The following is a 12,156-nucleotide window of genomic DNA, read 5'->3' on the forward strand; positions in this document are numbered from 1 at the left end:
GTGGCCAGAAGATTGTCGGTGCTTGTTGTGGCGGCAACCCAAGAACCTGCTGGTGGACTCCAGCGGTAAGGGAAGTTGTCAGGCTGAAGAAGGAGGCCTTTCGTGTTTGGTCGGCACAGAGGTCTCCAGAATTAGCAGACACGTATCGGCAGGCCAGAAGGACTGATTCGATTTCTGCTCCTGTCCTGACCTGTGATCATGAGCTTTGGGTAAGGACTGAAAGAATAACATTGCGGGTACAAGCGGCAGAAATTAGATTTCTCTGTCAGGTATCTGGGTTTACACTCCTGGACAGGGTGAGAATCTCGATTATCCGGGAGGGACTCTGAGTAGAGCCGCTACTTCTTCCCATCAAAAGGAGCCAGTTGAGGTGGTTCGGGCATCTGGTGAGGATACTCCCTGGTCATCTCCCTAAGGAGATCTTCCAGGCATGTCCAACTGGGCGGTGGCCCCTGGGAAGAGTTACAGGATTTGGCCAAGGATATCCAAACCGAGGATAAGCGGCAGAAAATGAATGAATGAATGAAATTCACACACATTCATGGCAAATAAACCAAAAGTTAAATATTGAGCAGTCTTAATAAAACACTACAACAGTGCAACATGAAACATTTTCTGAACAGACTATTACTCATGCTTATACATCATTATTTTATCACAATAACCAAAATGGTTCTGAAGAATCAAAACATTTGTCCCATGTAATGCAGTGAAACCGTGTGGTGGTTTATGTGGTTTATTGGCAGACATACATCTTCCTTACAGTCTCTGCACTTCTATCAAGACTTAGCTTGAACCTACAAAAGCAATTTTCACATAGACATTTAACACGGACAGAGCCACAAAATGCGAGTTTACTGCTAAATCAGTAAAGCACTTTCACTCTCGCTTTGCCGTGCGGCGTAACCGCCCACGTGCAGGCAAAGGATCCCATTTGCAGGTCTAAGGCACTGATTTTTGTCATCAAATCTTCAAAAATAGACACAGATAAACAATCAACATCATATGTTCATGCACATGCACACACACGCACTCAGTCACATACGTTTAAATGCACCCAGCTATTGATGCGTCTAAGCTACAATGGCTGACAGCGCAGCTAATCCTTCTGTTCCAAGAGTTTTGAAAGCACAGGTATAGTGTTGTTGCTGGGTCCAGAGTCATGTTTGATCTGGAGGGTTTCATACAAACATTTTCATTGACAGGCTTTGGTTTCAATTCTCACCATCTTATAGTCAAACCAGGTCTCAGCTGGGTTCAGTGGCGCTCAATCGAAAGCTCGACCACTTCAGGTTTGTAAGACACGGATTTGACAGAAGAGCACCAGAGAGAGCTGCCTGAACATAACATTGGGACAAGACTAATTCGAAGTCACGTCAAAACAATCTATACACAGGAGCAAAAAAGCTTGCAGCAAAAACAACACAAATAAAAAGGTTATATTAGTGGTAAGATACAAATTAATCCAGAGCTACTAACTAAAGCCTAATAAATCTAGAAAGAAACAAGTGCATTAATCAAGTAGTTATCTATGGTGGCAACAGGAACGGACAACGAGTAACTTTACGTTTGCATGCCACCAGTCCGAATGCTTCTTCAACCAACTTGCTAAATGTAAAGGCAGTGGGAATAGGTTTGAAATGGTCGTGGGTACAGTTACGAGGCATTTCCACGCAATGGCGTCCTACACACCGAGAAGCTACGACAGAACCCACCAGTATTAAAGGAGAAATTTGACATTCATCAATGTAGGCCCTGTTTTTAGTTGAGCTTAATCTCTTCACTCAGGTGGTACACAGGCTCCCTCTAGTGGTACAGCAGGAGTCCTCAAGATTTTTTTCATGAAAATTAAATAAATGGCCCGAGATCGAGCATCAGACAACAGCCCGTTCACCTGGCGAGGGTCTGTGAGTGAGCGTCTGACAGGCCAGTTCTGCCGTAGCCGCTTAGAGTGTCCTAGCACCATTGCATGGAAATGTGTCATACCCGCAGCCACGACCGCACCGGAACAGCTCTTGTATCTACAGCCGTGTCCAAACGCCAAACTGAAGAAGGTCTGTAGAAATCTCCTGAAGAACAGTTGTACATTTCAGTAGGATTCTCCAAACTCCTAATTTCTCCAACAGTGAATTTATATCACAAAACAGCGACAATATGAAGGCTTTTTCCTAATAACTGTAAAATATATGGATTTAAGTAAACAGGACCCCAATAGTGTACAGGAGCAAAAATACAACAAGACAGTACTGAACACAGAGTAATCCTATAATAGTCTTTAAATGGCACCTGAATCTAATGTGAAGACAAACAATGTAAAAAAAAAGTACAATTAACATAAGAGAGAAATGTATAAAAGTCACGGCCACCAGTCATGTGTGGGGGGAAAGGTGCTGATGTCCTCTCCCTCGTTGTTCTTTAATTTAGGCCTCCTTTGTGCTGCTCTTCATCTTCTCAGCTGTTTCCTGTATTCATGACAATGAGGAAAAATAGGAGAAACATCGTGTATTATTTAACATATTTGCATATAGAGGTATAAATTGTCTTGAGTCAATGCTAAGTGGAAATGGGTACGCACACGCGTGCACACTTCAGTGAAGATGTCCCCACTTGCACAAAGATGACCTCCACTTCCACAGTAAACCATAGCTCGACAGAAAAAACCTCAGCCAGCTCAAACAGTTTCTTATATTAAGGAACCGCAGATAAATGTTGATAGATCCAGCATTATTCTCCACCAGCACCACAGCAGTGATCCTGAAGATGTGTTAATGTTAGTGTGATCGAGCTTTGAGGCTAGCTCCTCCACTGATCAGGCTCCTGTAGCTGTTGCTATAACCTATAAACTTTGGGTATTTTAAGAAATGATTCGATCCACCGGTCGTTTTTGAGGGTGTTTGTCAGGAAAATGATCACTTCTGTACACTGATTACAGACCCTGCAGCGGCTCTGTAATCAATCGTTTCTTCAGAGCGACTCCACTTTGAAGCATGAACCAATAAAGCAGTGCTTTGATCCACTGGCTCGTTGGTTCTTTGATTCGCTGCTCTTCAGAAGTGGCAAGTCCGCTTCTTAACCCCTCTCAAAGCCATTAAAATATGTCAATTGTGAGTCACTTTTGTGTGGATTAAAGTCACTAACTGGGACTTTTGTCTTGTTGCATTCAAGAAACGAAAATCGTCCTCCGTTCCGTTGGTGTTCCAGATGCTGCGCGGCTCTTTGCCGAGTCAGAGTCCAGTCAAAATTAATAACTTCAAAACGAATTGCCGCTTTAAATAAAATGACACCTCTTTCCAAACCCTGTAATACAGACAATAAACTACAATCGACTACAACGTTTTTTCCTCCCAAAATGAGACATCCTGAATTCTTTATGAATTACATCCTGACATGCAGCGCAGCCAGCTGCAAGGGCTCCGCTCAGATGTATGGAAAGGCATTCATGCCAATAATGTCTGAAATGAAATGCTTTTGACAAAAACTACAGATTTTGTTTATGTCCAGAGAACAAGGATCCACCATGTAGAGTTTATTATGTCCAGAGTTTAAGGATCCAGTGACCAATTTCATATTTATTTACTTTAAGACAATAAAATGTTGTTAACATAGAAAACCTGTAAAGCCTACTTTTAGTACACAAAAAATTCACAAGCGGTATCGATAAGGGAATCGATAATGGTATCGACAGATAAAATCTTATCAATACCCATCCCTACATATGACACATTAAAAGCATCGTTTGCAATTATAAGGTATTCCCCCATGTTAGATGTGGGACAACAAAGTGAATCCTTTACAGGTCCCAAGGCCCACTAGTGCTGGTTCTTATCGCCGAATACCGTATCATGAAGCAAATGTGTGTCTCCCACTGCACCGGGATAAGACACCAGTCTTAAGCAGATTACTTTCCCATTTAACGCAGGTAGTCTGACTGGGAGCCAAACCCAGGTCTACATGTGGGTCGCCCAACTCCTTATTCCACTGAGTTACCTGCTCTGATTTTGTCAGTAGTGAAGAACAAAGTCAATTTTCTAAAAATGACAATCCTGAAATAAAAGTGTTGCAATTTTTTTTCCTAGCCATACTGTACTTTATGCACACTGAAACCACATTTTTTAAAATAAGTTTTATGTTGGAGTCGTTTACACGTAACTGTTTTTTTTTTTTTTTGTCCTCACCATTTTTTCCCCCAACTGATTGCCCTTGACCCTCAAGCGACCAAGCTATTTTAGCGACTAATATGTCCAAGTGGGGTTATTCATGACCCCACTGACTTTATACTGGAACACTTCTATATAAATTATTATTTTAGGGTTCTTCATTTTTATTTCACTCTTTAAAATATTTGTCCATGATCCTTTTCATCCTCACTCTGGACATCAGGAATCAATCTCGATGCTTGTGCAGCTGTAAATCTTGCTATTCTAGGTCTGTTGGCCATTCTTCCCTGCAAGACGGTAAAATATAGTGATTAGAGTTGGCAAATTACAAAACCATCTGAAGGTATAATGTTGAAAATCTCATAGATCTTCCTGGGGTCATAAGTGACCTCCCACAAGTTTGGATTATACTTGCCACATGGATCGGCCAATACTTGCAAAATTCTATGAACAAATGCAGGACAAACAGATTGACAAATTCATGGGAGGAAACTTTTTTCTGATTAAAATTATATGCCCAGGGTCATAAAAGACCCCGCTTGGTCGCTTGAGGGTTAAAAAACCCCAACATCATATAACTCAAAGTTCATGAAGCTATGCTGTACTTGTGTCCACAGAGCTGCTTTTGCTCACAGTGGTTGTACAATTTGCTTTTCTGGAGTACATGACCTTGCTGACACAGCCGTGGCCCCCAGCCAGAGCTCCAGTTGCACCTTTGAGCCTTATGCAAGCGCACACACTCACAGCAGGCGCACCGCAGAAATGCTAAGTCACGCTTTGTGTACAAGGTCACTTGTACTTTATTGCAATAAATACAAGCCAGTTTCACTGGCGCGCTGATACAGTATATGAAAGCGGTTTCAGATCATAAATATTCTTGACAGGTTCCACAACAACTGACTGTCTGACGATGTCAGCTCTGGTCTTTATACGTCTATACCGTTCAGACCAAAGTAGAAACCATGAAAAAGGAGAAATGTCAGTTGGTAAATAAAATATGATGGTCTGGTTTGTTATTTAAAAAAAAAAAAAAAAGCTAAAACAGTTGGAAGACAGAGATAAGTGCAGTGAATGCCTTCAAGATGACAACATGGCTAAAGCTATACACGTTTAGAAATGTGTGCAAATGGGAAGAACACATACGTCAAACCGGCCACCAGTTCAAGGGTTAAAGATCTGCACAAACTAACGCACCACACAAAATGCAAGACTGCAATAATGTGAGGACCTTAAACAGTATGTCAATTCATATTTCTGTTCTGTGTTTTACTGAGTTGTTGCTATTATTATTATTATTTTTATTATTACAACTCACACATTCCTTTAATTTGTGACCGCCATTTTTGTTTATATCCTGTTAGATTTTTTTTCTACTCTGTGATGGCTGTTAATTGTGTTCTTTTTTAACTCTTAATTTTTATTTATTTATTTACCATTAATTTCTTTATTTGTCCCTTTCATTTTGGGAGAGCTGTAAGTAAACAAGTAAAGCCAGGAGATAAAAAAAAGCAAGATAATGCGCTTACAGACTTGGCAGAGGTAAAACCCCGTCCAAGTGCTCTTCTATTCAATTTCAATTTATTTTCATTTATATAGCGCCAAATCACAACAAAACTGCCTCAAAGAGCTTCACACAAGTAAGGCCTAACCTTACCAACCCCTAGAGCTTACAGTGGTAAGGAAAAACTCCCTCTGATGATTTGAGGAAGAAACCTCAAGCAGACCAGACTCAAAGGGGTGACCCGCAGCTTGGGCCATGATACAGACACAATTGACAATACGAATATACAGTAAATTTTGGGAGTCCATGTTCGTGTCCAGGACAGGAGGCTTGCAGAAGAAGACACCCACTCCCATCTCTGGATGGAGCTGCACCTCAAAAAAAAAAAACCCAAACAAACAAACAAACAAACAAAAAAACAGAATCAGGCAGCAAATAAGGTATAATTTGTCAGCATTAAGGTTTTTGTTTGTGAAAGTGCTTCTAAGTTTTGTTCTTGAAAGTAATAATGCCCAGAATGTTGTGTGTTGGGGGGTTTGGCTGGATGTTTTTGTGTTGTTTTCTTTTCTTTGCTCTCCAGGTGGTATGCAAACTGGTTTTTGTCTGTGGAGAAGGTGCTGGCAGAAGAGTCCTTCACCCTCATCAGCATGATTTGCAGCACCTGTGGATGATGCTCACGTGCAAACTTAAAGACTTTCAGCTGAAGCAGATAATGAGATGGCGTTCTGCATTTAAGCCATGAGTGATTCAAGCAGAATTGCCGGGAACTCGACCTTGTGACGTTCGTTTGTGAGACGCTGAGGACCGCGCCTGGGTTTGACACATCGTGCCTGTGAAGGAGGACGGGTGAGGGACACATGCTGTCAGCACACATCAGAGGTGATTGATTGTCTGAATAAGTGTTAATAGTAATTTGGTATTTTGTTACGCAGTATGTTTGAACATTGATGAGAATTGTGCAGCTCGCTTCTCACGGCCGTGGCGTGCGGACTGATGATCCTCCACCTGTTGTGAGAAGCTGCTCATTTACATAAAGCTTAAAGACAGACCTGATTGTGTTGCTGATAGTGTGTGCCTTTGAAGGATATTAATTGTAGCTGTTGCCTTACCTCACCTCTTCTATCCTTCACAGAGTCAGTTTATCGTGTCCACCTGGGGGGTGTTTGGCGGTGAATGTGAGTCCAGAAGCGCCGGGCTTCGATCCCTTTGGGCCGACAAATTACTGAAACATACATACACCTCTCTGCAGCTTCTCTCCCCCTGCCATCCCCTCATTACCCCATCCCCGTAGAGACGGTGCCTGCTCCCAGACTACCAATAACCAGCAAAAATCTATTTAAGCATAAAAATTCAAAAAGAAAAAATAATATAGCACCTTCTACTGCACCACAGACTAAAACAGTTAAATGTGGTCTATTAAACATTAGGTCTCTCTCTTCTAAGTCCCTGTTGGTAAATGATATAATAATTGATCAACATATTGATTTATTCTGCCTTACAGAAACCTGGTTACAGCAGGATGAATATGTTAGTTTAAATGAGTCAACACCCCCGAGTCACACTAACTGTCAGAATGCTCGTAGCACGGGCCGGGGCGGTGGATTAGCAGCAATCTTCCATTCCAGCTTATTAATTAATCAAAAACCCAGACAGAGCTTTAATTCATTTGAAAGCTTGTCTCTTAGTCTTGTCCATCCAAATTGGAAGTCCCAAAAACCAGTTTTATTTGTTATTATCTATCGTCCACCTGGTCGTTACTGTGAGTTTCTCTGTGAATTTTCAGACCTTTTGTCTGACTTAGTGCTTAGCTCAGATAAGATAATTATAGTGGGCGATTTTAACATCCACACAGATGCTGAGAATGACAGCCTCAACACTGCATTTAATCTATTATTAGACTCTATTGGCTTTGCTCAAAAAGTAAATGAGTCCACCCACCACTTTAATCATATCTTAGATCTTGTTCTGACTTATGGTATGGAAATAGAAGACTTAACAGTATTCCCTGAAAACTCCCTTCTGTCTGATCATTTTTTAATAACATTTACATTTACTCTGATGGACTACCCAGCAGTGGGGAATAAGTTTCATTACACTAGAAGTCTTTCAGAAAGCGCTGTAACTAGGTTTAAGGATATGATTCCTTCTTTGTGTTCTCTAATGCCATGTGGCAACACGGTGCAGAGTGGCTACCTAGGCTCTGTAAGGGAGATAGAGTATCTCGTCAATAGTTTTACATCCTCATTGAAGACAACTTTGGATGCTGTAGCTCCTCTGAAAAAGAGAGCTTTAAATCAGAAGTGTCTGACTCCATGGTATAACTCTCAAACTCGTAGCTTAAAGCAGATAACCCGTAAGTTGGAGAGGAAATGGCGTCTCACTAATTTAGAAGATCTTCACTTAGCCTGGAAAAAGAGTCTGTTGCTCTATAAAAAAGCCCTCCGTAAAGCTAGGACATCTTTCTACTCATCACTAATTGAAGAAAATAAGAACAACCCCAGGTTTCTTTTCAGCACTGTAGCCAGGCTGACAAAGAGTCAGAGCTCTATTGAGCTGAGTATTCCATTATCTTTAACTAGTAATGAGTTCATGACTTTCTTTGCTAACAAAATTTTAACTATTAGAGAAAAAATTACTCATAACCATCCCAAAGACGTATCGTTATCTTTGGCTGCTTTCAGTGATGCCGGTATTTGGTTAGACTCTTTCTCTCCGATTGTTCTGTCTGAGTTATTTTCATTAGTTACTTCATCCAAACCATCAACATGTTTATTAGACCCCATTCCTACCAGGCTGCTCAAGGAAGCCCTACCATTATTTAATGCTTCGATCTTAAATATGATCAATCTATCTTTGTTAGTTGGCTATGTACCACAGGCTTTTAAGGTGGCAGTAATTAAACCATTACTTAAAAAGCCATCACTTGACCCAGCTATCTTAGCTAATTATAGGCCAATCTCCAACCTTCCTTTTCTCTCAAAAATTCTTGAAAGGGTAGTTGTAAAACAGCTAACTGATCATCTGCAGAGGAATGGTCTATTTGAAGAGTTTCAGTCAGGTTTTAGAATTCATCATAGTACAGAAACAGCATTAGTGAAGGTTACAAATGATCTTCTTATGGCCTCGGACAGTGGACTCATCTCTGTGCTTGTTCTGTTAGACCTCAGTGCTGCTTTTGATACTGTTGACCATAAAATTTTATTACAGAGATTAGAGCATGCCATAGGTATTAAAGGCACTGCGCTGCGGTGGTTTGAATCATATTTGTCTAATAGATTACAATTTGTTCATGTAAATGGGGAATCTTCTTCACAGACTAAAGTTAATTATGGAGTTCCACAAGGTTCTGTGCTAGGACCAATTTTATTCACTTTATATATGCTTCCCTTAGGCAGTATTATTAGACGGTATTGCTTAAATTTTCATTGTTACGCAGATGATGCCCAGCTTTATCTATCCATGAAGCCAGAGGACACACACCAATTAGCTAAACTGCAGGATTGTCTTACAGACATAAAGACATGGATGACCTCTAATTTCCTGCTTTTAAACTCAGATAAAACTGAAGTTATTGTTCTTGGCCCCACAAATCTTAGAAACATGGTGTCTAACCAGATCCTTACTCTGGATGGCATTACCCTGACCTCTAGTAATACTGTGAGAAATCTTGGAGTCATTTTTGATCAGGATATGTCATTCAAAGCGCATATTAAACAAATATGTAGGACTGCTTTTTTGCATTTACGCAATATCTCTAAAATCAGAAAGGTCTTGTCTCAGAGTGATGCTGAAAAACTAATTCATGCATTTATTTCCTCTAGGCTGGACTATTGTAATTCATTATTATCAGGTTGTCCTAAAAGTTCCCTAAAAAGCCTTCAGTTAATTCAAAATGCTGCAGCTAGAGTGCTGACGGGGACTAGAAGGAGAGAGCATATCTCACCCATATTGGCCTCTCTTCATTGGCTTCCTGTTAATTCTAGAATAGAATTTAAAATTCTTCTTCTTACTTATAAGGTTTTGAATAATCAGGTCCCATCTTATCTTAGGGACCTCGTAGTACCATATCACCCCAATAGAGCGCTTCGCTCTCAGACTGCGGGCTTACTTGTAGTTCCTAGGGTTTGTAGGAGTAGAATGGGAGGCAGAGCCTTCAGCTTTCAGGCTCCTCTCCTGTGGAACCAGCTCCCAATTCAGATCAGGGAGACAGACACCCTCTCTACTTTTAAGATTAGGCTTAAAACTTTCCTTTTTGCTAAAGCTTATAGTTAGGGCTGGATCAGGTGACCCTGAACCATCCCTTAGTTATGCTGCTATAGACGTAGACTGCTGGGGGGTTCCCATGATGCACTGTTTCTTTCTCTTTTTGCTCTGTATGCACCACTCTGCATTTAATCATTAGTGATCGATCTCTGCTCCCCTCCACAGCATGTCTTTTTCCTGGTTCTCTCCCTCAGCCCCAACCAGTCCCAGCAGAAGACTGCCCCTCCCTGAGCCTGGTTCTGCTGGAGGTTTCTTCCTGTTAAAAGGGAGTTTTTCCTTCCCACTGTAGCCAAGTGCTTGCTCACAGGGGGTCGTTTTGACCGTTGGGGTTTTACATCATTATTGTATGGCCTTGCCTTACAATATAAAGCGCCTTGGGGCAACTGTTTGTTGTGATTTGGCGCTATATAAAAAAAAAATTGATTGATTGATTGATACATCCACCTCAATGGCAACAAGAGCACAGTCTGTGCTAACCCAAGGTGGCCCTGGACAAATCTTGATAAGCTTACAGCTACAAGTGACAGTTTTCTGCAGAAGACTTTGCATAGTACAGTTGAGTAATTTTGACCTCTTTACCCTAACGTCAGTAGGCTTCCTGGGGTCACCGTGCCTAACACACATACAAAATTTGGTGACAATTGGCCAGTTAAAAAGGAGTTATTGCACTCACAATTTTTTACAAAGTATGCTCCAGTGACCTTGACCTTCAACCTTTTGATCCCAAACTCAATAGACTTCTTGGGGTCACAATGTGCAATGCATATACCAAGTTTTGTGACAATCGGTACAGTGAAACTGAAGTTACCTCGCTCACAAGGCAAATGTCGCATGAATGACTGACCACGTGACTCCCTGTCCACTCATGATGTCTAGCCCACTGGCTGCACCATGGGGATGATCTGATCCTGACCAATGCTACACATTTTGTCTTGTATAACATTTTTCTCATAACAGTTCACAATTAAAACAATCTCCACTGTTTTAATTTAACCAAATGATTTTGCAAGTTATAATAACTACAAGGGAATATAACTCATTTAAAAAAGACTAAGACGAGATCATTCAACCTGAAATTTTGAGTGAAATTAACATTTTGTGGTGTTGGAAGAATAAACTGTGTTAATTTAATGTAAAATTTTCAGGCAGCACTTGACCTCATATTTTAAAGCTGTATGGCCTTTCAAATTTCACAAAACTGACAAAATTCAGTTTCTACTGAAATCCAAGCATAATAAATTTAGTTTATTTTTATGACTTATTGCAAAATTACAGCACATTTTAATGAGGAGAACACATTTATCTGAGGGGAAAATTCCATGGCGAATATTGCCTTTTCCTTCTAATGGCATCGTGCAGATGAACTGCAGGAGGAAGCGTGTGCGCGCATGCGTGAAGTTTTGAGATTACCTGTGACTTGACCCATTTTCTTGATACACGTTCCCTGGGCGTGCACGCTAACATCCGTAAGATGTCAGGTAAGTCACCTCAGAGGTGTTATCCATCCATCCATCCATCCATTTTCTTTCGCTTTATCCGGAGTCGGGTCGCGGGGGCAGCAGCTCAAGCAAAGCCGCCCAGACCTCCCGATCCACACACACCTCCCCCAGCTCTTCCGGGGGAACCCCAAGGCGTTCCCAAGCCAGCCGAGAGATGTAGTCCCTCCAGGGTGTCCTGGGTCTTCCCCGGGGCCTCCTCCCAATGGGACGTGCCCGGAACACCTCACCAGCGAGGCGCCCAGGGGGCATCCGGAAAAGATGCCCGAGCCACCTCAACTGACTCCTTTCAACGTGGAGGAGCAGCGGCTCGACTCCGAGCTCCTCCCGAGTGACTGAGCTCCTCACCCTATCTCTAAGGGAGCGCCCAGCCACCCTGCGGAGGAAACTCATCTCGGCCGTTTGTACTCGTGATCTTGTTCTTTCGGTCATGAGCCAAATCTCATGACCATAGGTGAGGATCGGAACGTAGATCGATCGGTAAATCGAGAGCTTTGCCCCCCTACTCAGCTCTCTCTTCACCACGATGGTCCAATACAGCGACCGCATCACTGCAGATGCTGCACCGATCCGTCTATCGATCTCATGCTCCATCCGTCCCTCACTCGTGAACAAGACCCCGAGATACTTAAACTCCTCCACTTGAGGCAAGGACACTCCACCGACCTAAAGAGGGCAAAGCACCTTTTTCCGGTCTAGAACCATGGCCTCGGATTTGGAGGTGCTGATTTTCATCCCG

At 41.9% G+C, this 12,156-nt stretch overlaps 1 protein-coding gene across 1 annotated transcript in view; it reads right to left on the minus strand.

The window, feature by feature from the left end:
- Window positions 1-1,169: 1,169 nt before the first annotated feature.
- LOC117524787 (follistatin-related protein 1-like) overlaps window positions 1,170-12,156 on the minus strand; it is a 69,503-nt gene continuing 58,516 nt past the window's right edge. The window contains exon 11 of the mRNA XM_034186607.1: window positions 1,170-2,462. Coding sequence (XP_034042498.1) covers window positions 2,421-2,462 — 42 coding nt within the window. The 3' untranslated portion in view covers window positions 1,170-2,420. The remainder of the gene's footprint in view (window positions 2,463-12,156) is intronic.

This window comes from Thalassophryne amazonica, chromosome 14 (genome assembly GCF_902500255.1).
Source record: "Thalassophryne amazonica chromosome 14, fThaAma1.1, whole genome shotgun sequence".
Taxonomy (NCBI): Eukaryota; Metazoa; Chordata; class Actinopteri; order Batrachoidiformes; family Batrachoididae; genus Thalassophryne; species Thalassophryne amazonica.